Consider the following 20,185-nt stretch of genomic DNA (forward strand, 5'->3'; position numbering starts at 1 on the left):
CCCTAGGAACCCCCCGGCCCAACCTGACTCACCTAAAAAAGAGGAGCCGAATCCATGACACTACATGACGGATTCGGGTTCGAAAGTTTGCCATGCTGTTCGCCATTGGGAATCGCTTTTCCCAACACTAAACCGGATATTCAGTACTTGCCACGGGGGAATGGTTCGAAATTACTCATTGCAGAGTAGTTTGTTCGATGAATGATGAGTGTAAAACAATTCAAATTGATGGGAATGCAAAATTAACTGGAAGGTTGAATAAAGGACTAAATCTGATCGAACTTGCCTTATGGTTCAATAACTCTTCTTAGCTTAACGAGCTTCTAAGTGCACACCGGTCATCGAAAGACTTATATAGTTAACTTGAGTCAGTTCTATAACTATAACTTGACTTGCTGATACCTCGTAGCTGGATAGTCAGTTCTCTCTATTTGAGAACGGTTCGTACGAGATTTAACCTCAGGTCCTGCCGTGTGAATCGAATCGCAAATATTGAAGCAAAACTAATACGGTACATGCACAATAAAGTCTTCATTTTTAACTAAAATAAAACGATGAAAACTAACCTGCAAAGTTATCAGTAAATTTGTAGTTGTTCTTTGTTGTTGTTGCCTTGATATGCAGCAAAACTTGTTTTTCAACATAAATTGTATTACTTTTTATCCTTTTTTTTTTGCTTTACCCTTTTTCCCATCGACCGTCGGATGCGTCGGTTAGATGTATGTCAGCTCTTAAATTATCGATGAAATGTGACACAAAAGCAGCCACAATCCTCACCAAACATGTGGTTTTTACGCTTCACTATGTCCTGCCCAGCTTTTAGTTTCCATCAGTAACAACGAAAAAAAAAAGGGTTTGGACAAGCAAAAACTTTCCCGATGTGAAAAAAGTACTGCCAACAGGGTAGCACAACCTTCGGACAGGTGAAAAGTGTTCACTCTACCGTTAGTCGTGTGTACCTTTCCTTGGGCGGCGGAGTGGGTAGCAGGGGTTTTAGAATGTTTGGACGCGAAGTCAGGTAAAAGTCCTTTTTGCTGTTTTGGACGGTTGGTAACTCATCCTTCTTGGACGCTATCTTACACCGATAGCGTTGGAATGCTTGTTTGGCTTACCGTGAGAACTTATCCCAACGTAACACGAGGAAGTTCCCACTCAACTGGGTAAGGGTAGATTCCAGCAGTAGCTTAGAAAAACGCATCTGCTTCTGGCCATGAAGAGGAATAGAAAACAAAAAAACATTTACTTACATTATAAGCAAATAAATGTCTCTCACGGGAGTTTTGAAAAATGTCCTTTTTAACATATTACATTTAAAATAAAAGTTTGCATAGTCTTTGCTGCTGGACTGCTGGAAAGGGGTGGTTGTTTGTATACGGGTAGAGGTGGGTGGATGGGTTTTTTGGTTGTTGTAGAAGGGGTTGGAAAGTTTACACTCGCTCATCTTGGGGGTGTTCTTACACTAGATGGATGTGATATAAATATTTGAGCAAAATGTGTTGCATATCTGGGGTTTAGAAAGGCTTTTTTTTCTGAAAGTGAGCAAAGTTTGTTAGTATTAGCAGTAGTAGATAGTAGTTCGTATTCAAAACTAAACAATGTAATCCAGATTTTGACATTTAGTTCGATTTGACAGATAAAAGATCTAAGTAGTCACGTTGGAAAGATAAAAATAAATAAGGATTGCTCGTAAGCAGGTATTGGGTGTCCCCATTGTATCCCGAAACACAGGATAACGCCCTGAAGATATTGACAAGTTTGTGAACGTCATCTCTCATCCAATCACTCTAACTTCCAATCAAGCATCCATAATCATAAACACCAACAAAACCTGCGGCTTCTATGGTTGCTTTGTAGCGGTTGGTAGGAAATTGTACAACTCCCCTATCCACAGGACGGAGTCGAGAATTACACGCTTTTCCTTGCTTAACAATAAAAATAAACAAAAGTACCTCCGTTGCATCCGTTTATCCAACACGCCATCGCGCAAAGCTTTGTGCACAGAGAGCGCGGGAAATCAATTTACACGCTCACACGAAACCAGCGACGACGCACCGTCGGTAAGGAGAACTGGATTTCAATTTTTCATTTCCGATTGTGAAAAGCCAGCGGGAAAAGCTGTTGTTTCAATTCGTCCGTTCTACCCAACCAGCTCCATCACGTGGCCCCGTGGTTGGGTGGGAAAACGCGTGACGAAAGTTGCCGCTGGCATGTTAGCGAAACCATTTTCCAATGCAATGGAACACGAAAGGAGTTCATTCCCAACGACTCTTCATACCCGCACGAAAGAGGAGAGAATCCGGTGGGATTTGGAATTTTACGAGCTTGTGTCGCAAACCGGTACGGATGTGTGCTTCAGATGATTTTCCGACCCTTTAAAAATACGCTGTGAGTGTGAATAGCTAAAAAGAAAACTGTATTGAAAAATGAGACACACTTTAGAAGGTGATAAATTGGTAGATACATAAACAAACATTCCCTACCTTCTTTCCTTGCACACGAACCCAGACTCACCTCACTCGTATACCTTGCTGAGATCTTCATGTCTTCAGGTATGTACGACCTGATCCTGACATGCCGCAAATTTTTATAGATTTTCTCATTTTACAACTACAAAGCACGTGCAGTAAAAACGGCCCTTCTCACCGGGTACTACTGGGTACTAAAATAAAAACACTCACTTTCCTGCAACATTACAATAAAAAGGTTGGCGTCAAAACCCCGTCAAAAGCACTTGACAGCCAATCAAATTACCATTCGTTCGTACGATTTGGCCTGCATGTGGCATTAGTAGGCCATTTTACCGTCACATTGGCAACCGTCAATGATACGGTGATAACGGCTAATGGTAATGGTTGTCGTTTGTTATCGTCTTTCGTTCTCTTCTTCCAAACGATGCACATATCGGCATAAAGAGGTCTTCCTTAAATGGAGGAAAGGTTGATTTATAAGCACGCTAAAAAGGCATCGCTTTATGTAGATATCAATTTTTAAGTCGATAATTTCATCAATCTTGTCATTTTATTCTACCATTGAGAGGTGCTGAACGATGAAGGGGGTTTGCTGATATTATGCAGATTATTCGCAAATTTTCACATCATTGCAAAAACAATGTTGTTAGAGTGAGTTTAGAGGCATTTAATTTCAGAAAACGTAGGACATATGGCCTAGTAGGACTAGTTGCTGGTCTTTAATTTTAGAGGTGTTAGAGCAGTCCATCCTCGTATTAGTCGTAGTCGGACCACGGGACTAAATCACAGAGATGAAGAAGAATTTCAAAACCCAGTTAAACATCTTGTGTTGGATATCAGCAATAAGATGTTGTTTTGTTCTCAGCAGACATTATTGAATTAATCAAAAGGTAGTCTGTGAAAACACCGCATCTGTTGATAAATGCTTTTTCCTCTATGGCGTTTCAACTTTGGGAGATTATCTACGATTAATTAACTCATAGCTGGATAGTCTGTCTCTTTGAGATTTGTTTTTTAGTAAATGAAGTAGTACGTGCTTTTTAATTATTTTTTTTTTTAAACCTCAGACACTGACTTTTTAAATGTCAGACACAAAATAAAATTCACGATACATTGACAGGAATCGATCAGAGAAAACGGAACGGGAACGGTATTCCTCAACGACGAGTAATTCCTGCTCTGAGAGTTCTACGGCTGCAATGAAAGGCTGATTGTGGAGAGCACAGGCAGTAATTCGATCCGATTGTTCACAAATCCTGCTACAAAGGATCCCGACGTAACTAGACCGAGTTGCGCAAAGCGAACGCGATGCACGGGATGCATTCAGGAGCTTATAGCGAATCTCGTGAATTTTCGCAGGATGCACCTCGGACGCGCTTGGGATAGAAGAACATGCTAAGAGACACGATCGAGATTTCTGAACTAGAGAACTATGAGGCCTATCAGCTTGAACTTACCCAACAATCAACCATATAAAGGTGGATGGACAACTCACAAGGCATACATCGAACATGGGGACTCGGAGTAAATTGGGCGTGCTTTTCTGAAGAGTAGATAGAGAAGCAGTGGTGGATTTAACGGTAAGCGAAGTGAGCGGCTGCGAGGGCCCGAGCTGATAAGGGGGCCCCAAATCCACAAAGAATCCCTCCTCTGGGTCAACCCACCAACGAGAACCCCAGATTCCATTCCACATAAGGTCTCCCAGTGGCTAAATTAGGCAACATTAGATAGACCACTTTAGAGAGGTCTATCATATAAGATTAGCGATAGATTAACTGCTTTTTATTGTCTCAAATTCTTTCAACTTCGATTAACCTTCGAACGAGGCCCGTTATACAATGAACACCAATAACATATGACCACTTTCATGTCCGCTTTTCATAAAGCTGATTTCGATACTTCTACTTGGTAAAACGTTGCCAAATTTTGGTAGAATGGTCATCAGCTACTGAACTACCTATAGCATCTTTGTTTTTGTCCAAAAGTTCTTCAATGTATGCAATGCAATGCAGGCAGACGATAAGGATCTAGTGGAGAGTTCCACTACTTATCTACACCTTAGACGGAAGAGGTTTTTGTGAAGTTATCGAAAGCCTTGTACGATAATTGTATGCGAGAACTACAACTTTTACTTAGGTAAAAGATACTGTAACGAATAAAAGTGGATTGTTTGCTTTAAAAATCTTTAATATAAGAAAAGAAATCAAGTCTTTGCCTCGTCATCTTGTGACCTTTTGTCGGCATTTAAGCCACAAAATATACAGAATCAAAAAATATTTTGTTGACTTTTTTTTGTTAAAAGTCCGCTTATTTCAATATCAATTCATCCCTAACTCTTGATCTTCAAATTGATCAAGAAGATTGCGTTCGGACGGTACTGGGGCACACTTAGGTTAGCTACTTGGTATCCCTCAGAATCGCTCCTCTTTCCCAGCAAAACGCTCCTCTTTTCCAGCACTCTCTTCGAGTAGATACACTACTTTCCTATGTTTGTTGTGTTTTTTAATGCATATGGCAACTATTGGGAGGCTTCTTGAGCTATAAAACACATTGGTCAATGCCTTTCCTGGAGAAAATAAAACGGAAATGACGTCCTTTTCTGTTAAGTTTTCCAGGGGCCCGAAATGGCCGGATCGCCGGATTCAGGCTCCCGCTCTAAAAACATTCTCTCCTAGAGAAAAGTCAAAATGTCATAGAATTTAACCCGATCGTATCCGGCCAACAGGAAATGGCCGATGAGGACAAAACGGCCGACTTTTCCTCGGGCCTCGGATTAACTTTTATTGTTCTTGTCCTAGCTTTTTTAATGCATACGTTACTAGTTTGTTCAAAATGAGATTGATGAGGTTCCATAAGGTTGGTCATGTCCTTAGAATGACACCCCATGCGTAGTAAATCTTTGGATCGTACACAATTTTAAGACCTGGATAAGTTGATCCGATTAACGATTGGCAGGTCGTAAATAGGTTTAAGAACTCTAGCAGAAGTTCAAGTTCCCCTTAATAGCTGAATCTTGGATAAGCAATAAAACAACTAAATTATTTTTAATGCAATGATATAGCATTATGACCAGCATTTGCATTCCTTCAACGACTCTAATCCAAATTAAAGTTACTCACTGATTGTACCTTCAAGTTTCACGTTGCTCCATACCGTCATAATTGCACAGATGCTTGGTGTATTCTGCATTGGTTTCACCACTTTCAAATGAAAACGAGTTAACGAGTGTTGATAGAAAATTCTTCCTTCAATATCCATTACCGTAACTGATATATATAGTCCCCACACTCGTGTAAAGAAAAAGCGCCAACAGCTTCTTAGTAGGTACAAAATAAACACATCACTTCAAACCCATATTTCAGCGCGAATACCCCATCTGCTTTTTGGTGGAGAGAGGAGCAAAGAAAAAACTCAGTCCCATCGTTTGAAATATGGTAAGCACCAGACTTCTCAAGAAGATGTGACACGACAACGAATGGTTTCCCTTCCATTCCATGTGTTATCGCAAAATGGTATCGAAATCAAATAAACATAAATTTCCGCAATGTATGATGGGCATAAAAGTGTCTTTTACTGCGTTTGAATATTTAATCGCGGTTCCTTGTTTGCTCGCTGTGTCGATATCCGGCCAGTACGTGAAAATCCTCCTACCATGGGTGCTGGGTTTGAGGCGACTTAACCTCACCACCTTCGTCAGACGATGCTCGAGAAGGGCGAGTTTCCGTTATCCTTACTGCGAGTGATGTGGAGTTTTGCCGAGCGGTGGAAAATGAAGTTATGCAACACGAAGAACCTTTGGTGGAGGTTGGCAGCGGTGAAGCGACACGGTATGGTAGTTTATGCCGTTGCATTATAGATTTTCCATGCGCAGTGCTGCGTACGGGAAGTAAGTACGTCCACTTGCATATGTATGAGATGCTTCCGGGCAGGCTATGCTGTCTTTGGTAGATCCTACAGATGTCTCAATCAAGCAAGTTCGAATCAAACCACAAAGATGCAAACAATTCTGCTGGATTTTCCTGCATTTATTAAACACTTTGGCACCGAATACACTAATACTGTGTCTCCTATACTGAGCTTAAACGTACGACATCGGTATCGTCCACTTTGGGATCTATTTGCAGCTTTTCTTCTTTGGATTCATTTATATACGCCTCCCGATCGGATGTCTTAAGTCCTTTCAGTTCATCTTCCTGAATGCTACCGGACGTGCTGGATAAACCGTCACAAGAGTTCCACGGCTGTTGCGTCGAGTCGGCAAAAGCCATGTAGAGCAGACCGCAGATAATCAGTGTGCCGGAAGTGATGAGAAAAATGATCCTCCACTGTTCCACGGTGTGCTGTGAAGGAGAAGCGTAAGTACATCAGTTTCTTACACCTTTAAGCATTCCTCAAACACTTACATTTCCAAGCATTCCAACAATGATGGGCGATACGAATCCGGGCACTACGGTGATCATACCGCTAAACCCAAGCAAAATCCCTGCATACCGAGGGCTCATGTCGACAAGGTTTGCCAGTGGACCGGTGGAAACCGCCCCATGGACGGTCGTTGCAAGCGTAAGGAAGATGGTAGCCATTAGCGAGTTACAGCCACTGTAAGCGAGCACGAACACGAATATGCCGTTCACCACGCAGCACAGTGTTCCGCCCATCTTGCGCACACCGGTCCGGGACATTAGCTCGTGCTTTAGCAGATGATCACCTACGATGGAGAATGCGTACGCAAACAGCATGCGACAAAGGTGCGGAATGCCCGAAAGCAACCCGGTCATCTCGATGTTCCAACCGTGCACATTGTTGAAGTACGTTGGGGCTTGTGTCATGAGCGTAAACAGTCCCCAGATGCCGCCCCACTGGGCGATCACCGTCATCCACATCGCCTTGGAGAGGATGATGCGCTTCCAGGGGGTACGCTGTTCGTCCTGCAGTTCCCGACGTCCGGCCGACTGTTCCGTGATGCCGAGCGAACTTTCGATGTACTTCCGTTCGTTCGGATGGATGCGAGGATGTTCGGCCGGGGAGTCGTATACGAAGTACAGCCACGCTGCGTACCACACGGTACCGAAGATGCCGCAGAAGTGATACACATACTCCCAGGATGTCCACGAGATGATGTACCCGAAGAGTGGGAAGTTGAGTGCGACTCCGACCGAGCTGCCTAGGTAGGCCGTCACGAACTTGCTGCGTTCGTTCGGTGGTATCCATTGGCCCGCCATATGATGCATCGCTGGCCAAGCGAGACCCTGCGAATAAGTCGTTAGTAACTATGCTAGAATAGCACAACGGGTACGTGAAGGTGGCTCTCTTACGCATATGAGTCCTTGCAGGACACGCAGGACAACCAACACCCGAAAGTCCCAATAGGAAGCGATCGGCATCAGGAAACACATCCAGCATCCGATCACATTACTCGCCCCAAACACCAACTTCGTACCATACCGTCGGGCCAGAATTCCTCCCGGTATTTGCGTGATCCAGTGCAGCCAGTAGAATGCCCCGAGAATCAAACCCTGCTGATAGTCGTTCCATTCGAAACCTTCCTTCTGTGGGTCTAGCTGCAAAGTGAACGAGAAAGTCGTGTCGTGTCATGATAATCGTGTCCGCCTTGGAGCAGATGATCAGTAAGCTTAAGTGAAGCGGCTCTACAAGGGTCATTAAAATATTTTTTGATTAGCCGCGGCGCGCTATTAACACGGCTTTCGGTAATGCTTCTACTACTGTGGCAGTACCAGTTATCGCCACCGGCCTCTCGTTTAATGAATTGCGGAGTCAATTGGCATGAAATTGATTGCTTTTTAAGTGTCAGATTTTGGAGCACAGTCAAAAGGCCATCGCCAGGTGCATCTCGCTGAACCGGAAGGCGGACAACAGTAGTAACAGTTTTGGGAAAAAGGTCAAGTGCAATGTCAGGACGAACGGGCGGTGTTTTGAGTTCTCGATCGTAGTGTAAAGTCATAGTTAAACAATACGCGGTGGTTAAGGATTAGGGGTCCCATCGTAAAACACTGTGACGTTTATGATCCGCTGCACGCTTCCCAGGTTTGCAAGCACAGGGTGGCCGCACGAACGGTGCGCTTGTTTACTACAGGTTGGCTTATCTGATGCTCTTGATACGGCGCCATATCTGAGCGTATTTATCATCGGCGGTGGACGGCACATTTCTCTCAAGATGATAAACGACGGACGGATGAGATGTGCGGTTTTTGAAGCCGTGTCATTTTTAGAGACTTACGTTGAAGAATGAGAGCAGCAACTGTTCCGGTGAAATGATACGACCTTCGCGCGATCGTAGTAAGCTGCGCGATTCTTGGCCCACCGTTGTCAACTCGGTCAGGCCGGTGCTGTTGCCCGCTGGAACGTAGCAGGCGTAGTCTACCTTCACCTCACCGACAAACTCTGTGTCCGATTGTTTGATCATCGCCACGATCGTGATGTTGGTGTTGATGCGGATCATGTAGTTCACGGCAAAGCCCACAAACACTAGATACCACAGGGTGGATCTGGTACTGATGCCTTCTTCTTTGGCCATTGCTTTCAGTTTGGTTCGCAAACGCGCGGTTCGAATCGTGCGCCTGGTGGTGGGAACACTGGACTAGAGATTGTTGCACAGAGGATCGCCACTTCGCTATAGTCCTTGCGGGACCATTGCTCACTATTCACTTAACTGGTTGATAAGGACCGTCTAAGAACAGGATTGCGATTAACGTACGGACGCGTGTCCGTTAGAAACGCCTGCGATCGACTGAGCCGATTCCAAGATCATCACGAACCCCGGTAGCCATCGCTGTCAGGCGCGGGCCAGTGTGAGTTGTTGATTTTGCCGTAATTTGTTTGGATTCGTGATCCTACATGCCAGACAGGGCGTCGTGAAGATAAGCGGCCAAACGCTCACTCCCAGCTTGACTTGACGGCTGACTAATCTTCAGTCGGTCCGCGGGTTTAACTCGGTGCGCTCGGTGCCGCTCTCCGGCGTATCATCTGCGCTCTGATAATGGATTGATTGGATGAAGTGCGGGATTTTATGTTGAGCAGTTTATGGTAATGAATTGCCTGCCTGCCTGCATCCGCACACGATGGGAAGCAAGAAAAGCGGGAACTGATAGTGGCGAACACACTAGCAGGTCTGCAATTATCGTAGATCAGTGTCGCGCGATAAGAGCGATTCTGAAGGGTTTCGGGATTTCGGGGGGTGTTTGGATGCTTAAGAAGACCGTTAATTAGGAGCAAACTAGCCAAGACATCTGGTACAAACTCATCAGGCTGATGCAGAGATGCCAATTATCATGCACCGTTTGCTTGGCCGCTTGATAGTGAAGTTCACCAATTTGCACCAGCCAACAAAAAAAACACTCAAATCTCACGCGTTCTCTGACGTTCATCAAAATGGAATGAGCAAAGAAATATTGGACGCAAACAGTCCCGAACCGGTTTATTCATTCGATCTATCCAGCATTGCACAACAAGTCTGATGCACAGCCCGGCCCGCCTCAGTAAAGCTTTACTGTCCATAGAAAGCGAACGTTTACGGGGTTCGCGCTTCTAACATGGCAGTCCTTTTACTTTTCCTGCTAATCCTAGGTGTGGCACAGTGTCAAGAATTTTTGGACACTCCTCCACCCGATTATACTACCGGGAATGGATTCCGAGGTGAGTGTGCATCGCTCGTGGAATGCTTGTGCTGCTTTAACACATCTGACCTTGTGCCGTAGACTGTGCCAGCCGTTTTTCGAAAACGTGGAAGATACCCGTTACGGAGGCGCTCGGAGGTGTACGTGCATATCAGGGAGAATTTCAACACATGGCCGCTATTGGTTGGACCCGAACCGACGGAACGATTGATTATCTGTGCGGTGGAAGCTTAATAACCTGGAGGTTCATCTTGACTGCGGCGCATTGTGCGGTCGATTACAGAGAGTAAGAATTTGCTGACAAACTTTTCCCAACGTGAACATAAGAAATTGCTTGTGCATTGTGTAGCCTTCCTCCGGATACTGTACGGCTGGGAGACACGGATCTTGGTAGCCCGGACGATGACGAATCTGCACAACAGGTGTCTATTGCACGGTTTATCAAACATCCGCAGTATAGAGAATCGAAAAAATACTACGACATTGCGCTTGTTGAGCTAGTGAAGAACGTCACACCAAACGATCCGGTTTGTGTTGCGTGCTTGTGGCGAGAACCGGAAGCACCGAGTGGCATGCTGCAGGCGTCGGGCTTTGGTGCATTAGGTTTTGGAGAAATGTTAAGTCCCACCTTGCAGAAGGTGCAACTTCGAGCGCTCGACAAGACGAGCTGCGGTGAGCGTATTCCAACGAATCGTCGTCAAATGCCGGAAGGTTTGCGTGCAGATCAGCTCTGCGCCAGCAGTGATACGATGGACACGTGTGAAGGTGATTCCGGAGGACCGTTGCAAACGGAGTTGCACGATGTGTTTGGGAATGTGTATCCTCTCGTGATAGGTGTTGTGTCATTCGGAACTCCGTGTATTGTTGGCTCAACGGGAGTTTACACCCGGGTCAGCACCTACCTGGATTGGATCGAGAAGGAGGTCAATCAATCGCTCAGCTATAGCAGTAAGTATCCGTACGCTAGTTCTTCAAGATGATAAAAAAGTGTTTTTTTTTTCTACACAGACTGTACTGGAATCGATTTGTGCGATCGCAAGAAAAATCCCTCCATTTCGGCTGAAGTAAAACCACGATGGCCCATTAATCGCGTTGGACTACTGTGGAAGCAGGAGGAAACAGACGTCCATCAGTGTGGAGGACTACTGATCGATTACCAGTATGTACTCACATCGGCGGACTGTGTCACGTCGAGCCGAGGACCTCCAAAGTTCGTTGCGTCGAGCTCGTATGGTGATCGGGCTTCTGTTGCCAATGTGTTTGTCCATCCTGAATACGAGCGAGAGCGGGCTTCATCGCATGATATAGCGCTTATTAGACTAAATCAATATGCAAACCTTGAAGAAACGCAACCCGTATGTCCATGGATGAAGAACGAAGAGGCAGAGGCAAACAGTCTGCCTCTGGAAGTACCAGCATCTATACCGCAGAGACGCTTTCGCATGAACCAATACACCAACAGTTCAAGACAGTACATCTTGCAATCGGTTGAACGTGACCAATGCACAACTCATCAGGATGGCGATGCAAATGATCTTATCTGCATTATGCGCAACATTTCATTAGTACCGGACACGTGTCAGGTAAGGAACGAGTGGTGCCAGTTCTTAATCCTTTCAATGCTTTAGTGATACCATTTGCTTCTTTTCGTTCTTAAGGTTGACTACGGTGGTCCAGTAATGACAGAAGTGGCTAAAAATAAGTATCGTGTCCATGGTGTGATGTCCCGCAGAACTGAAGGATGTGGAAGCAACGTTATTTACATCGACATTACACCACATCTGCAGTGGTTGGAATCGATCATGTTTAAAAATTTGAATGAATGGCTCGTATTTACTGATTAATATGCAAGCGAGGCGTTAGCCTCAATAAGGGGTGCGGTCCATATGGAAATAAATTTCCGGTCCTGCCGTATGGAGATCAAACAACAGAAAAGTATAAATGATCTACGACGCTCAAGAGTGTTTGGACGACCCGCCTTAGTGTTATTTGTAGTCTTAGTTACATCAGTTACAAAAAACTGATAAAAATTACCTCTTTACTATACGAATGTGCAAAAATAAAGAAATCTTAGAGAAAAATGTCGTAACAAGATTTGATGGGTTGAATTTGACTCTTCAAATAGACTTTATACTAACCATGTTTCCTCAGTCATTTTCTAAAGGTTTTTTTTTGTTATTTTAAGGCTCGCTTTGTTTCTGTACTGCTGTTTTAATCGATTTTTGTAAATTGTCTCTTGCAAAGGTTCCAGCTGATATTTGCAAAGTTGTCTTGAGCAAATCACATCATGTAGAAAAATATGAAAGTATTTAAAATAAAATTTTTGAACATGCGGTTGAAACCGACAGGGCAATCTGCCCAAGCCTAACTCTTCATAGGCCAGGAAGAAGTAGAGATGAGCTCAAAAATTTGCAAATTTTCTAATTTATTAATCATTTCAACGGCCCCTGTTGAAGCATCTAAAGCTATGTCATTTAATTATACAAAATACTAAAGGCTGACTAAGACAAAAACACTAACGAGTGCACGGACACACGGAACGAATTGCGTAACGCGGTATATGTTGGGCTCATAACCTTCAGACACGAAATTCAATTCACGACACATTAACAAGAATGGGTCTGAGGAACCGAAACGAGTGTGGCGGTCCCTAACGTCTAGTAGTCTCCAAGCACGGAGAGTTCTCGCCGGGACGTCAAAACTAACGGTAGAGAGTAGAGAAAGCAGGTCGATCCGGTTGTCCAAAAGGCTCGCTACAAAGGATCTCTACGTGTCACAGGCACTCTGCCTCAACGTATCTAGCCCGAGTAGTGCACAGCGACCGCTACAATCTACTGGAGTCCACCAGGAACGTAGAATGAATTTGATGAATTTTCGCTTAATGGACTCCAAGCGCGCCAGAGACCGATCTTCAGTAGGCAACCACATCATGGATGTGTACTCTTTTGCGACACTCTTTTGCGTTCTCTCTTGCATCAGACGCTTTAACAGGCCAATAAGCTGGCCACCCTTTGTGACTATTTGTTCAACTTATCGTCGAGGAGCACTCCGAGGTCCCTGACACAATGTTTACGTTCGATGACTGCATCATTCAGGTTGTAGAGCCATAAAGCAGGATGTCACTCTTTCTGGTAAAAGTGATAGTAATACACTAACTCCAGGCCAAATGGTTACGTTGAAGGCAAATGTATGATTTTTAGTTCCTTTTTTGTACGTTTGGGTTTCGCTTTTTCCCTTCTAAAATAAATAATTCATCATGTTTCCGCTTGGCTAACCATGGAATCACCAGATCAATGAACCTATTATTTCTACTACCGAACCAGAATTCGTGTATAGCTTATAAAAATTGCCGTTCGTCTAAACTAGCTTTAACACCAGTTTCCCATACCGGTTCCACTTAACGACGACCACTTCATGACTAATTGCTGCGAGGGCTGTCTATATGCAGCAAATAAAAAAAAAAGCAGCAAACATCATGAACACAAGATCAAGATTCAGACGCATCAGCTCAGTGAGGCTCTTTACTTCGACAAGAGTACCGGTTTGCCGGTACGGTTGCGCTTCTGCGAAATGATCGTTCCTCTGTGTACAATGCTAGCGTTAGGTAGTGCCGTTTATAGTCAACAGTTTTTAGATTACCCTCCGGTAAATTACACCCATGGAGACAGTTTTGAAGGTAAACATTATTATATTTGATTGAAGATTATAATGAAATTTCAAATCGATCGTGCAGACTGTGAGCGACGTTTTCCGTTAGAATCGAGGGAAAATGTGCACATACAAGCACTTGGTGGAGTACGAGCCTTTCAGGGTGAATTTTTTCATATGGCTGCTATCGGTTGGAGCAGATCCGGCGGAAAAATCGACTACCTCTGTGGTGGTAGTTTGATAACTTGGACCTTTCTATTAACCGCTGCTCATTGTGCTGCCGATTTGGAGAAGTAGGTGGTTTCTTTTAAATTTTCCCAATTGACGTCAAACGTACAAATATAAGCGGTTTTCCCTATGTGTTTTTAGTACTCCCCCCGACACCGTACGCCTAGGCGACACGGACCTTGGCAGCACGGATGACGATGAAATAGCTCAGCAGATTAAAATTGCTCGCATCATCAAACACCCGCAGTATCGAGCATCGAGAAAATACTACGACATTGCGCTTATCGAGCTGCAGGAGCGGGCTTGGATAAACGGTGCGATCAGCTTGGCTTGTCTGTGGCGAGAACCGGAAGCACCCACTGATGTGCTGGAGGCGGTGGGTTTTGGTGCACTAGGATTTGGAGAAATGTTAAGTCCCACCTTGCAGAAGGTGCAACTTCGAGCGCTCGACAGGACGAGCTGCGGTGAGCGTATTCCGATGAATCGTCGTCAAATGCCGGAAGGTTTGCGTGCAGATCAGCTCTGCGCCAGCAGTGATACGATGGACACGTGTGAAGGTGATTCCGGAGGACCGCTGCAAACAAACTTGCACGATGTGTTTGGGAATGTGTATCCTCTGATAGTAGGTGTTGTATCGTTCGGAACTCCATGTGCAGAGGGATCGACGGGAGTTTACACCCGGGTCAGCTCGTACGTAGATTGGATCGAGAAGGAGGTCAATCAGTCGCTTAGCTATGAAGGTATGTTCTATACTGCGGATGTGTTTTAGAAAAGGTATAACGATGTATTTACTGTTTTGTACAGTTTGTACCGGTACATATGCGGGTAATCAAAAACAAAACCCTACAATATCAGCTAAAGAAAAAGCAAACTGGCCTGTCTTTCGTCTTGGATTGCTGTGGGATAAGGATGAAGAGGACATCTTTCAGTGTGGAGGACTACTGATCGATTACCAGTATGTACTCACATCGGCAGATTGTGTCACGTCGAGCCGAGGACCTCCAGCGTTCGTTGCATCGAGTCAAGCTTCTGATCGAGTCCCTGTTGAAGATGTCTTGGTTCATCCACGATTCATGAAAGGAAACCCGTTCTTCGATATAGCTCTTGTGAAGATACAAAAATATGCGAATCGAGAAGAAACCCAGCCAGTATGTCCATGGAGCGACGAGGTACATGGTAATTGGAGCTGGGGTGCGCTTCAGTTCGGAGCATCAATTCCACAATTTACAGGGTTTGAGCGGTTGAAAGTTGCACCTCGACGCTATGTGCACCCTAAGCTTTCCGGTGATCGTTGCACGGTTGGTGCAGCAACAGCAGAAAACGATCTGGTCTGCATTAGCCGAAAGGCAGCTTTGATACCGAGACTTTGTCAGGTAAGTTTTAGGCAATATTTTCTTTGCTTATGGAGGCATATTTGTTATTAACCTCAAACTTGCTTTCACATTTTAAGGTTGACTATGGAGGTCCTGTTTTAGTTGAGATGATTAGTAACGTATATAAAGTGGTTGGCATACTGTCACGAGCGACACAAGGATGTGACAGCAATGTGATCTTCACCAGCATTGAGCCCCATAAACGGTGGCTGGAATCGATCATGTTTAAAAAGTTACACGAACGGCTTATATTTAGCGATTAGCTGCTTACTTATAGATGTATTAAAAATTAACCTTCCAGTAAATATTGCATTTAGTATTACAGTATTCCGAACGTGATACATTGAAGATCGTTCGATACGAATATCATCCAGATGACCTCCATTAAAAAAAGCTAAACTAGTTGATGTTGAATATAGTCGTGAAGCCCATGGCAGACACGATCGAGGCGATCGTCTCTAGTCAAGAAGAACCAGAAGTTCGACGTTTGGCCACGATTGTTGTTTGTTTGTTTTTTTCATACGGTGGTCATGAATCAAAAATCCGACTGACTCATCCCAGCATCAGGTAAAACCAGTTTTGGCAGACACGCAGTCACCGTCTGATGCTGTTGACCACCCAATTGCCGATGAGTTCAGTTGATGTTTGTTTGGCGTCGAAGCAACAAGACGCCCGGTTCGACGTGTGATTGGAAAAGTTATCAAAACTAGTTACAACATGAATTGTGTTTTAAAATTTATCGTACTTCCCTTGCTGGTGGTACTTCCCCATTGGTATGCTCCTGTGCAGATGGAATCGTTTCTCAATACACCGCCACCGGATTATAATCGTCGAACATCTCTAAAAGGTAATTAACATGACCTCTTTACAGTGTGCTTTCGTCCAAATATTTATGACTTACTTTTGTAGATTGTCCAAAGCGATTCTACTCGGATGTTGGAGAGTACACCGGTAGCTATGGTGCATTTGGCGGCTTTCGAGCATTGCGTGGTGAATTTCAGCACATGGTAAATCCCCTTAACGATGCTCCCTTCCAATTCTCTTACGCGTGACATTGACATCGCTTGCTGGCCTTGCAGGTGGCGATCGGTTGGACGCGTGCCACCGATAAAATTGATTACCTCTGTGGTGGAAGTTTAATAAGTAACCAGTTCGTACTGACGGCGGCACACTGCAATGCGGATGCAAATAAGTGAGTCTGAGATTGATGGTAGGAAAAAAGTATTTATATTATTAACAAACTTCACTTAACTCTGCAGCATTAAGCCAGATACAGTACGATTAGGTGACACGGATCTGGGAAGCACCGAAGATGACGAGTTCGCACAACAGATCCCGATCGCTCGTCTGATTGTGCATCCTGAGTATCGGGGATCACGCAAATATTTTGATGTGGCACTGATCGAGCTGCAGCAAATGGCGCAGTTCACCGAAGCTGTATGTTCCGCTTGCTTGTGGCAAGAGAAGGACCTACCAGAAGAGCCGATGGATGCGGTCGGATTTGGAGCGACTGGTTTTGGTGAATCGCTTAGTCCGACACTGCAACGTGTGGTGCTGAACCACATTCAGCAAGAAGAGTGTGCGAAAAGAATCGCCATAAATAAGCGTCAAATGCCTCAGGGCTTCCGTGCGGATCAGTTCTGTGCGTCTAGCAACAGCATGGATACCTGCGAAGGTGATTCCGGTGGTCCGATCGGAGTGAAGCGGTTTGATGTGGGAGGAGCGTTAACTCCTCTTGTGACTGGTGTTGTATCGTTCGGGACTCCTTGTGCTGTTGGATCTACCGGGGTGTACACGAAAGTGAGCGAGTACATTGATTGGATCCAGCGTGCAACAAACGCGTCGTACAGTTATAGAGGTAGAAACAGATTTTAAAGATCGGAAGGCTGACTCTCATTATTAAAACTAATACTGTTCGTATTTTTACAGTGTGCACCAAGCAAACGTTTTGTATCGGACGACCCAAGGAAACGATAAATGTGAACTTTGAACGAATCTACACTCAGAATCGATTTGGCATGCTGTGGACGGAGAGCGACAGTTCATCAAGGGAGTGTGGCGCCACGCTAATCGACTACCAGTTTTATCTCACAACGGCTTCTTGTGTTACATCTAGCAAAGGTCATCCAAAGTTTCTTGTTTCGTTGTCAGCGGAGCGTGCAGCCATTACGGACGTATACGTTTCCCCACTGTACAAGCCGGGCCGTCCAGAAAACGATATTGCGCTGTTGAAGATAGCACAGTACGTTAACCATACAGTGTACCGACCGGCCTGCCTTTGGGATCGAAAAACCGACGGTGAATGGTCGTTTGATCCAATGTTTACCGCATTTGGCATCATAGGAACGGACGATCACTCGGAAGAAACCGTCATCGTTAAGGCGCGCAATGGCACGGGATGTGAGGATATGACGATGCGTGGCACAGATCTGCGTTGCTTCCATAATCAGGTACCCATGATGCCGGGCGTTTGTCGGGTGAGTAACTTTAAATATATACGCAGCGTAAACTGTTAACAAACGAGACATGTTACACCTTTCAGATGGACTACGGGGGTGCCGTTATCGACAAATCGTTCTGGGGAGAACCGGTATCTGTGTACGGCATTGTGTCACCGGTTAGCAAAAATTGTGGATCAAATCTGTACATGATCGACATAACACCGCACATCTCATGGATAGAAGCAATCATCGTCGGTAGACGCGATCAGTTTCTCGTGTTTTCCGATTAGTATCAACAGATCGTCATCTATTTAAACAAAATACACTCTATAATAATTCTGATCTACAATGGTGATCAGAATATCTTTTTAAAAATACATAAAACTACTATTTATTTTCTATTTCGAACTAACTAAACTTGGTCTATTTCAATCCGACATCTTTCTCTTGGATTAAAACGACCATTTAGGTCACACCGACCTAAACCATTTAGTATTTAGATTTAGTATTAAGTCCTATTAAAATGGACTTAATACTAAATCTAACCCAAATCGAAGCTTTCGAGTCAGTTCCATGTTGTATAGGATATTAGACGGGAACGGAAGCATGATAATGGAAGATTTCAATCAAAGACACATCAAAGGATTTGTTAAACGTCCAGTGCTACTCTCCGTCATCAATTTCTGCGCCCCTGTTGATGGTCGGTGCACAGCTTTCGGATCTTCCGATCCGTTCGACCGTATGTACCGTAACTTTAATGACGTTTGTGATGCGTTCGAACCTGGCATGTCTAACTCAGTGTTTGTGAACAATATAAATGGCCAACGTGCGTCGCTGTCAGAGTTGTATTTTTAAGCGAGCGATTAATAAACCAATTTATGAAATAATGAAATAATTGCAGTACGGCATGTGAGAACGAATAGAGGATGATGAGCACGATAGGAACGAGAGGTGGCGAATGAGTAGATCAGTATGATTCAACAGACTGCAAACCAAGCAACCGACAACTATCCACGTAACACAGAAGTGCCAAGGATCTTGTGGGCAGCAAACCTTGTGAAAGATCTCTGTACCCTCTCGTTTTACGGTCTATGTGAATCCTAGCCTCCGGGATTCTAACCGGGATCCTAAAACGAGCGAGCAAAACCTTAAGGCAAAGAGGATGAGTAAAATCGCAGACAACATGCTTCAACACTCCAAGCGTTTTACGAGCTCTGGTAACAAGGGAGCCGATATGGTTAGTGAAGTTGAGACCTGCATACAGCCACCGGGGACCTTGACGACAGAAACTCGGTTAACAGAGATCTGCTCAATGGTATAGATAGTTCTCACTACGGGGGAATGGTCTGGAAGGAATCTTAACCCTGGTCCTGCCACTTGAAGACGCTTCTGCCAATCTTAATAGTTCTTCTTTATCCTTTCGATAGTTTCGAGATCAGTATTTCGTCAAATACTGTATGTGTCACGTTAACCATTACAAGGTCACCTTACGGATGGCAAAGGCAAAAAAGCGCGATTCAGTAGTTCGCTACATGAAAACGATGAGCTAACAAGTGTGTTATCTGACAACTATCAATTTCGGACGAATAAATGGGTGTGGACGATAGGGGCAAATGTGGTCTCAGAAACTCAAAGCTTCTATTAAAAAAACGAATAAAAAAAGGGGGGTGTGGACTCGTCCACACGAGAGCTTAAAGCGAGAGATTTTCAATGCGCGTTGAATTTCAAAGTATTCATGAATTTGGCTCTACCTATCGTACTTGGCGACATGTAGGAATGAAATAAGGATACAAAAAAGCGCCAAATTTTCCAAAAACGAGCAGAAATAGCACCACAAAGACGTTACGTTAACAGAAACTCTCGTGTGAACACGCTCAAACTTATGTTAATGCGATTCAAATCATTTTTAAAGCGGAAGTAAAACCTGTTATAGAAACGCTTGATTTCTTTGGTATTTTTGTTTTACCGCCAAACTAACATCTGTTCAGTTGTTGTGTGCTTGAAGTAGAAGCAACAAGGCGGCTTGAAAGATTGTCTAAAAATCGTTTCCTATCGTTTCCGTTAAAATTCTTTGAATTACTGTATTTTGGATGTTCGGTGAAGTTTGTAGTATTTTAACTTTTTCGAAACGCTAACCACTGATGACCCGTATGTTTTTGTATGAGTTTTTGACAATGTTGCTGTCACGCCTGCAACAACCGTTACCTTCCGGACCACCATTAAAGTCTGACTTTTTGCCAATGTTGTTACCCCCCAGCCAAGAATGGACGAATCGCCGACCTTCCGCCTAATCCTTACACTTTTTTCGCCAGAAGAGAATGGTTATGATGATGATTTTGAAGATGATTATGAAGATGATGACGATAATGCACTTCCCTTTGCTGAGGATGGTGGTG

At 44.3% G+C, this 20,185-nt stretch overlaps 5 protein-coding genes across 5 annotated transcripts in view; 3 read left to right on the plus strand and 2 right to left on the minus strand.

Annotated features, from left to right (window-relative positions):
* Positions 1–20,185, minus strand: part of LOC126568396 (phosphatase Herzog) — a 201,073-nt gene that overhangs the window by 61,999 nt on the left and 118,889 nt on the right. The window lies entirely within an intron of this gene.
* On the minus strand, positions 6,536–9,010 carry LOC126568090 (sialin). Its single transcript, XM_050224508.1, has 4 exons — positions 8,704–9,010; positions 7,781–8,026; positions 6,872–7,714; positions 6,536–6,808 (listed from the first exon to the last, which is right to left on the minus strand). Exons 1-4 carry the CDS (start codon positions 8,998–9,000, stop codon positions 6,536–6,538), a joined length of 1,659 nt encoding a protein of 552 aa, XP_050080465.1. The 5' UTR covers positions 9,001–9,010.
* LOC126568286 (polyserase-2-like) lies at positions 10,001–11,946 on the plus strand. Its single transcript, XM_050224738.1, has 5 exons — positions 10,001–10,118; positions 10,181–10,385; positions 10,449–11,047; positions 11,108–11,682; positions 11,758–11,946. Exons 1-5 carry the CDS (start codon positions 10,016–10,018, stop codon positions 11,941–11,943), a joined length of 1,668 nt encoding a protein of 555 aa, XP_050080695.1. The 5' UTR covers positions 10,001–10,015; the 3' UTR covers positions 11,944–11,946.
* On the plus strand, positions 13,670–15,631 carry LOC126568116 (transmembrane protease serine 9-like). Its single transcript, XM_050224534.1, has 5 exons — positions 13,670–13,775; positions 13,833–14,040; positions 14,117–14,715; positions 14,780–15,348; positions 15,426–15,631. The coding sequence occupies exons 1-5, from the start codon at positions 13,670–13,672 to the stop codon at positions 15,609–15,611; spliced, it is 1,668 nt and encodes a 555-aa protein (XP_050080491.1). The 3' UTR covers positions 15,612–15,631.
* LOC126568110 (uncharacterized) lies at positions 16,066–18,079 on the plus strand. Its single transcript, XM_050224527.1, has 6 exons — positions 16,066–16,195; positions 16,258–16,355; positions 16,428–16,540; positions 16,608–17,206; positions 17,278–17,825; positions 17,891–18,079. The coding sequence occupies exons 1-6, from the start codon at positions 16,066–16,068 to the stop codon at positions 18,077–18,079; spliced, it is 1,677 nt and encodes a 558-aa protein (XP_050080484.1).

The sequence above is a fragment of the Anopheles maculipalpis genome, chromosome 2RL (assembly GCF_943734695.1).
Source record: "Anopheles maculipalpis chromosome 2RL, idAnoMacuDA_375_x, whole genome shotgun sequence".
Taxonomy (NCBI): domain Eukaryota; kingdom Metazoa; phylum Arthropoda; class Insecta; order Diptera; family Culicidae; genus Anopheles; species Anopheles maculipalpis.

Bases quoted from the DNA above. Each gene is read 5' to 3' on its own strand.
- LOC126568090 (XM_050224508.1), bottom strand. From the start codon at position 9,000: ATGGCCAAAGAAGAAGGCATCAGTACCAGATCCACCCTGTGGTATCTA. The intron at 8,027-8,703 runs GTAAGTCTCTAA...TTCACTTTGCAG, and splicing joins TGCTGCTCTCATTCTTCAAC to CTAGACCCACAGAAGGAAGG. The intron at 6,809-6,871 runs GTAAGTGTTTGA...TCTCCTTCACAG, and splicing joins TTGTTGGAATGCTTGGAAAT to CACACCGTGGAACAGTGGAG.
- LOC126568286 (XM_050224738.1), top strand. From the start codon at position 10,016: ATGGCAGTCCTTTTACTTTTCCTGCTAATCCTAGGTGTGGCACAGTGT. The intron at 10,119-10,180 runs GTGAGTGTGCAT...CTTGTGCCGTAG, and splicing joins TACCGGGAATGGATTCCGAG to ACTGTGCCAGCCGTTTTTCG. The intron at 11,048-11,107 runs GTAAGTATCCGT...TTTTCTACACAG, and splicing joins TCAATCGCTCAGCTATAGCA to ACTGTACTGGAATCGATTTG.
- LOC126568116 (XM_050224534.1), top strand. From the start codon at position 13,670: ATGATCGTTCCTCTGTGTACAATGCTAGCGTTAGGTAGTGCCGTTTAT. The intron at 14,041-14,116 runs GTAGGTGGTTTC...ATGTGTTTTTAG, and splicing joins TGTGCTGCCGATTTGGAGAA to TACTCCCCCCGACACCGTAC. The intron at 14,716-14,779 runs GTATGTTCTATA...TGTTTTGTACAG, and splicing joins TCAGTCGCTTAGCTATGAAG to TTTGTACCGGTACATATGCG.
- LOC126568110 (XM_050224527.1), top strand. From the start codon at position 16,066: ATGAATTGTGTTTTAAAATTTATCGTACTTCCCTTGCTGGTGGTACTT. The intron at 16,196-16,257 runs GTAATTAACATG...TTACTTTTGTAG, and splicing joins TCGTCGAACATCTCTAAAAG to ATTGTCCAAAGCGATTCTAC. The intron at 17,826-17,890 runs GTGAGTAACTTT...TACACCTTTCAG, and splicing joins TGATGCCGGGCGTTTGTCGG to ATGGACTACGGGGGTGCCGT.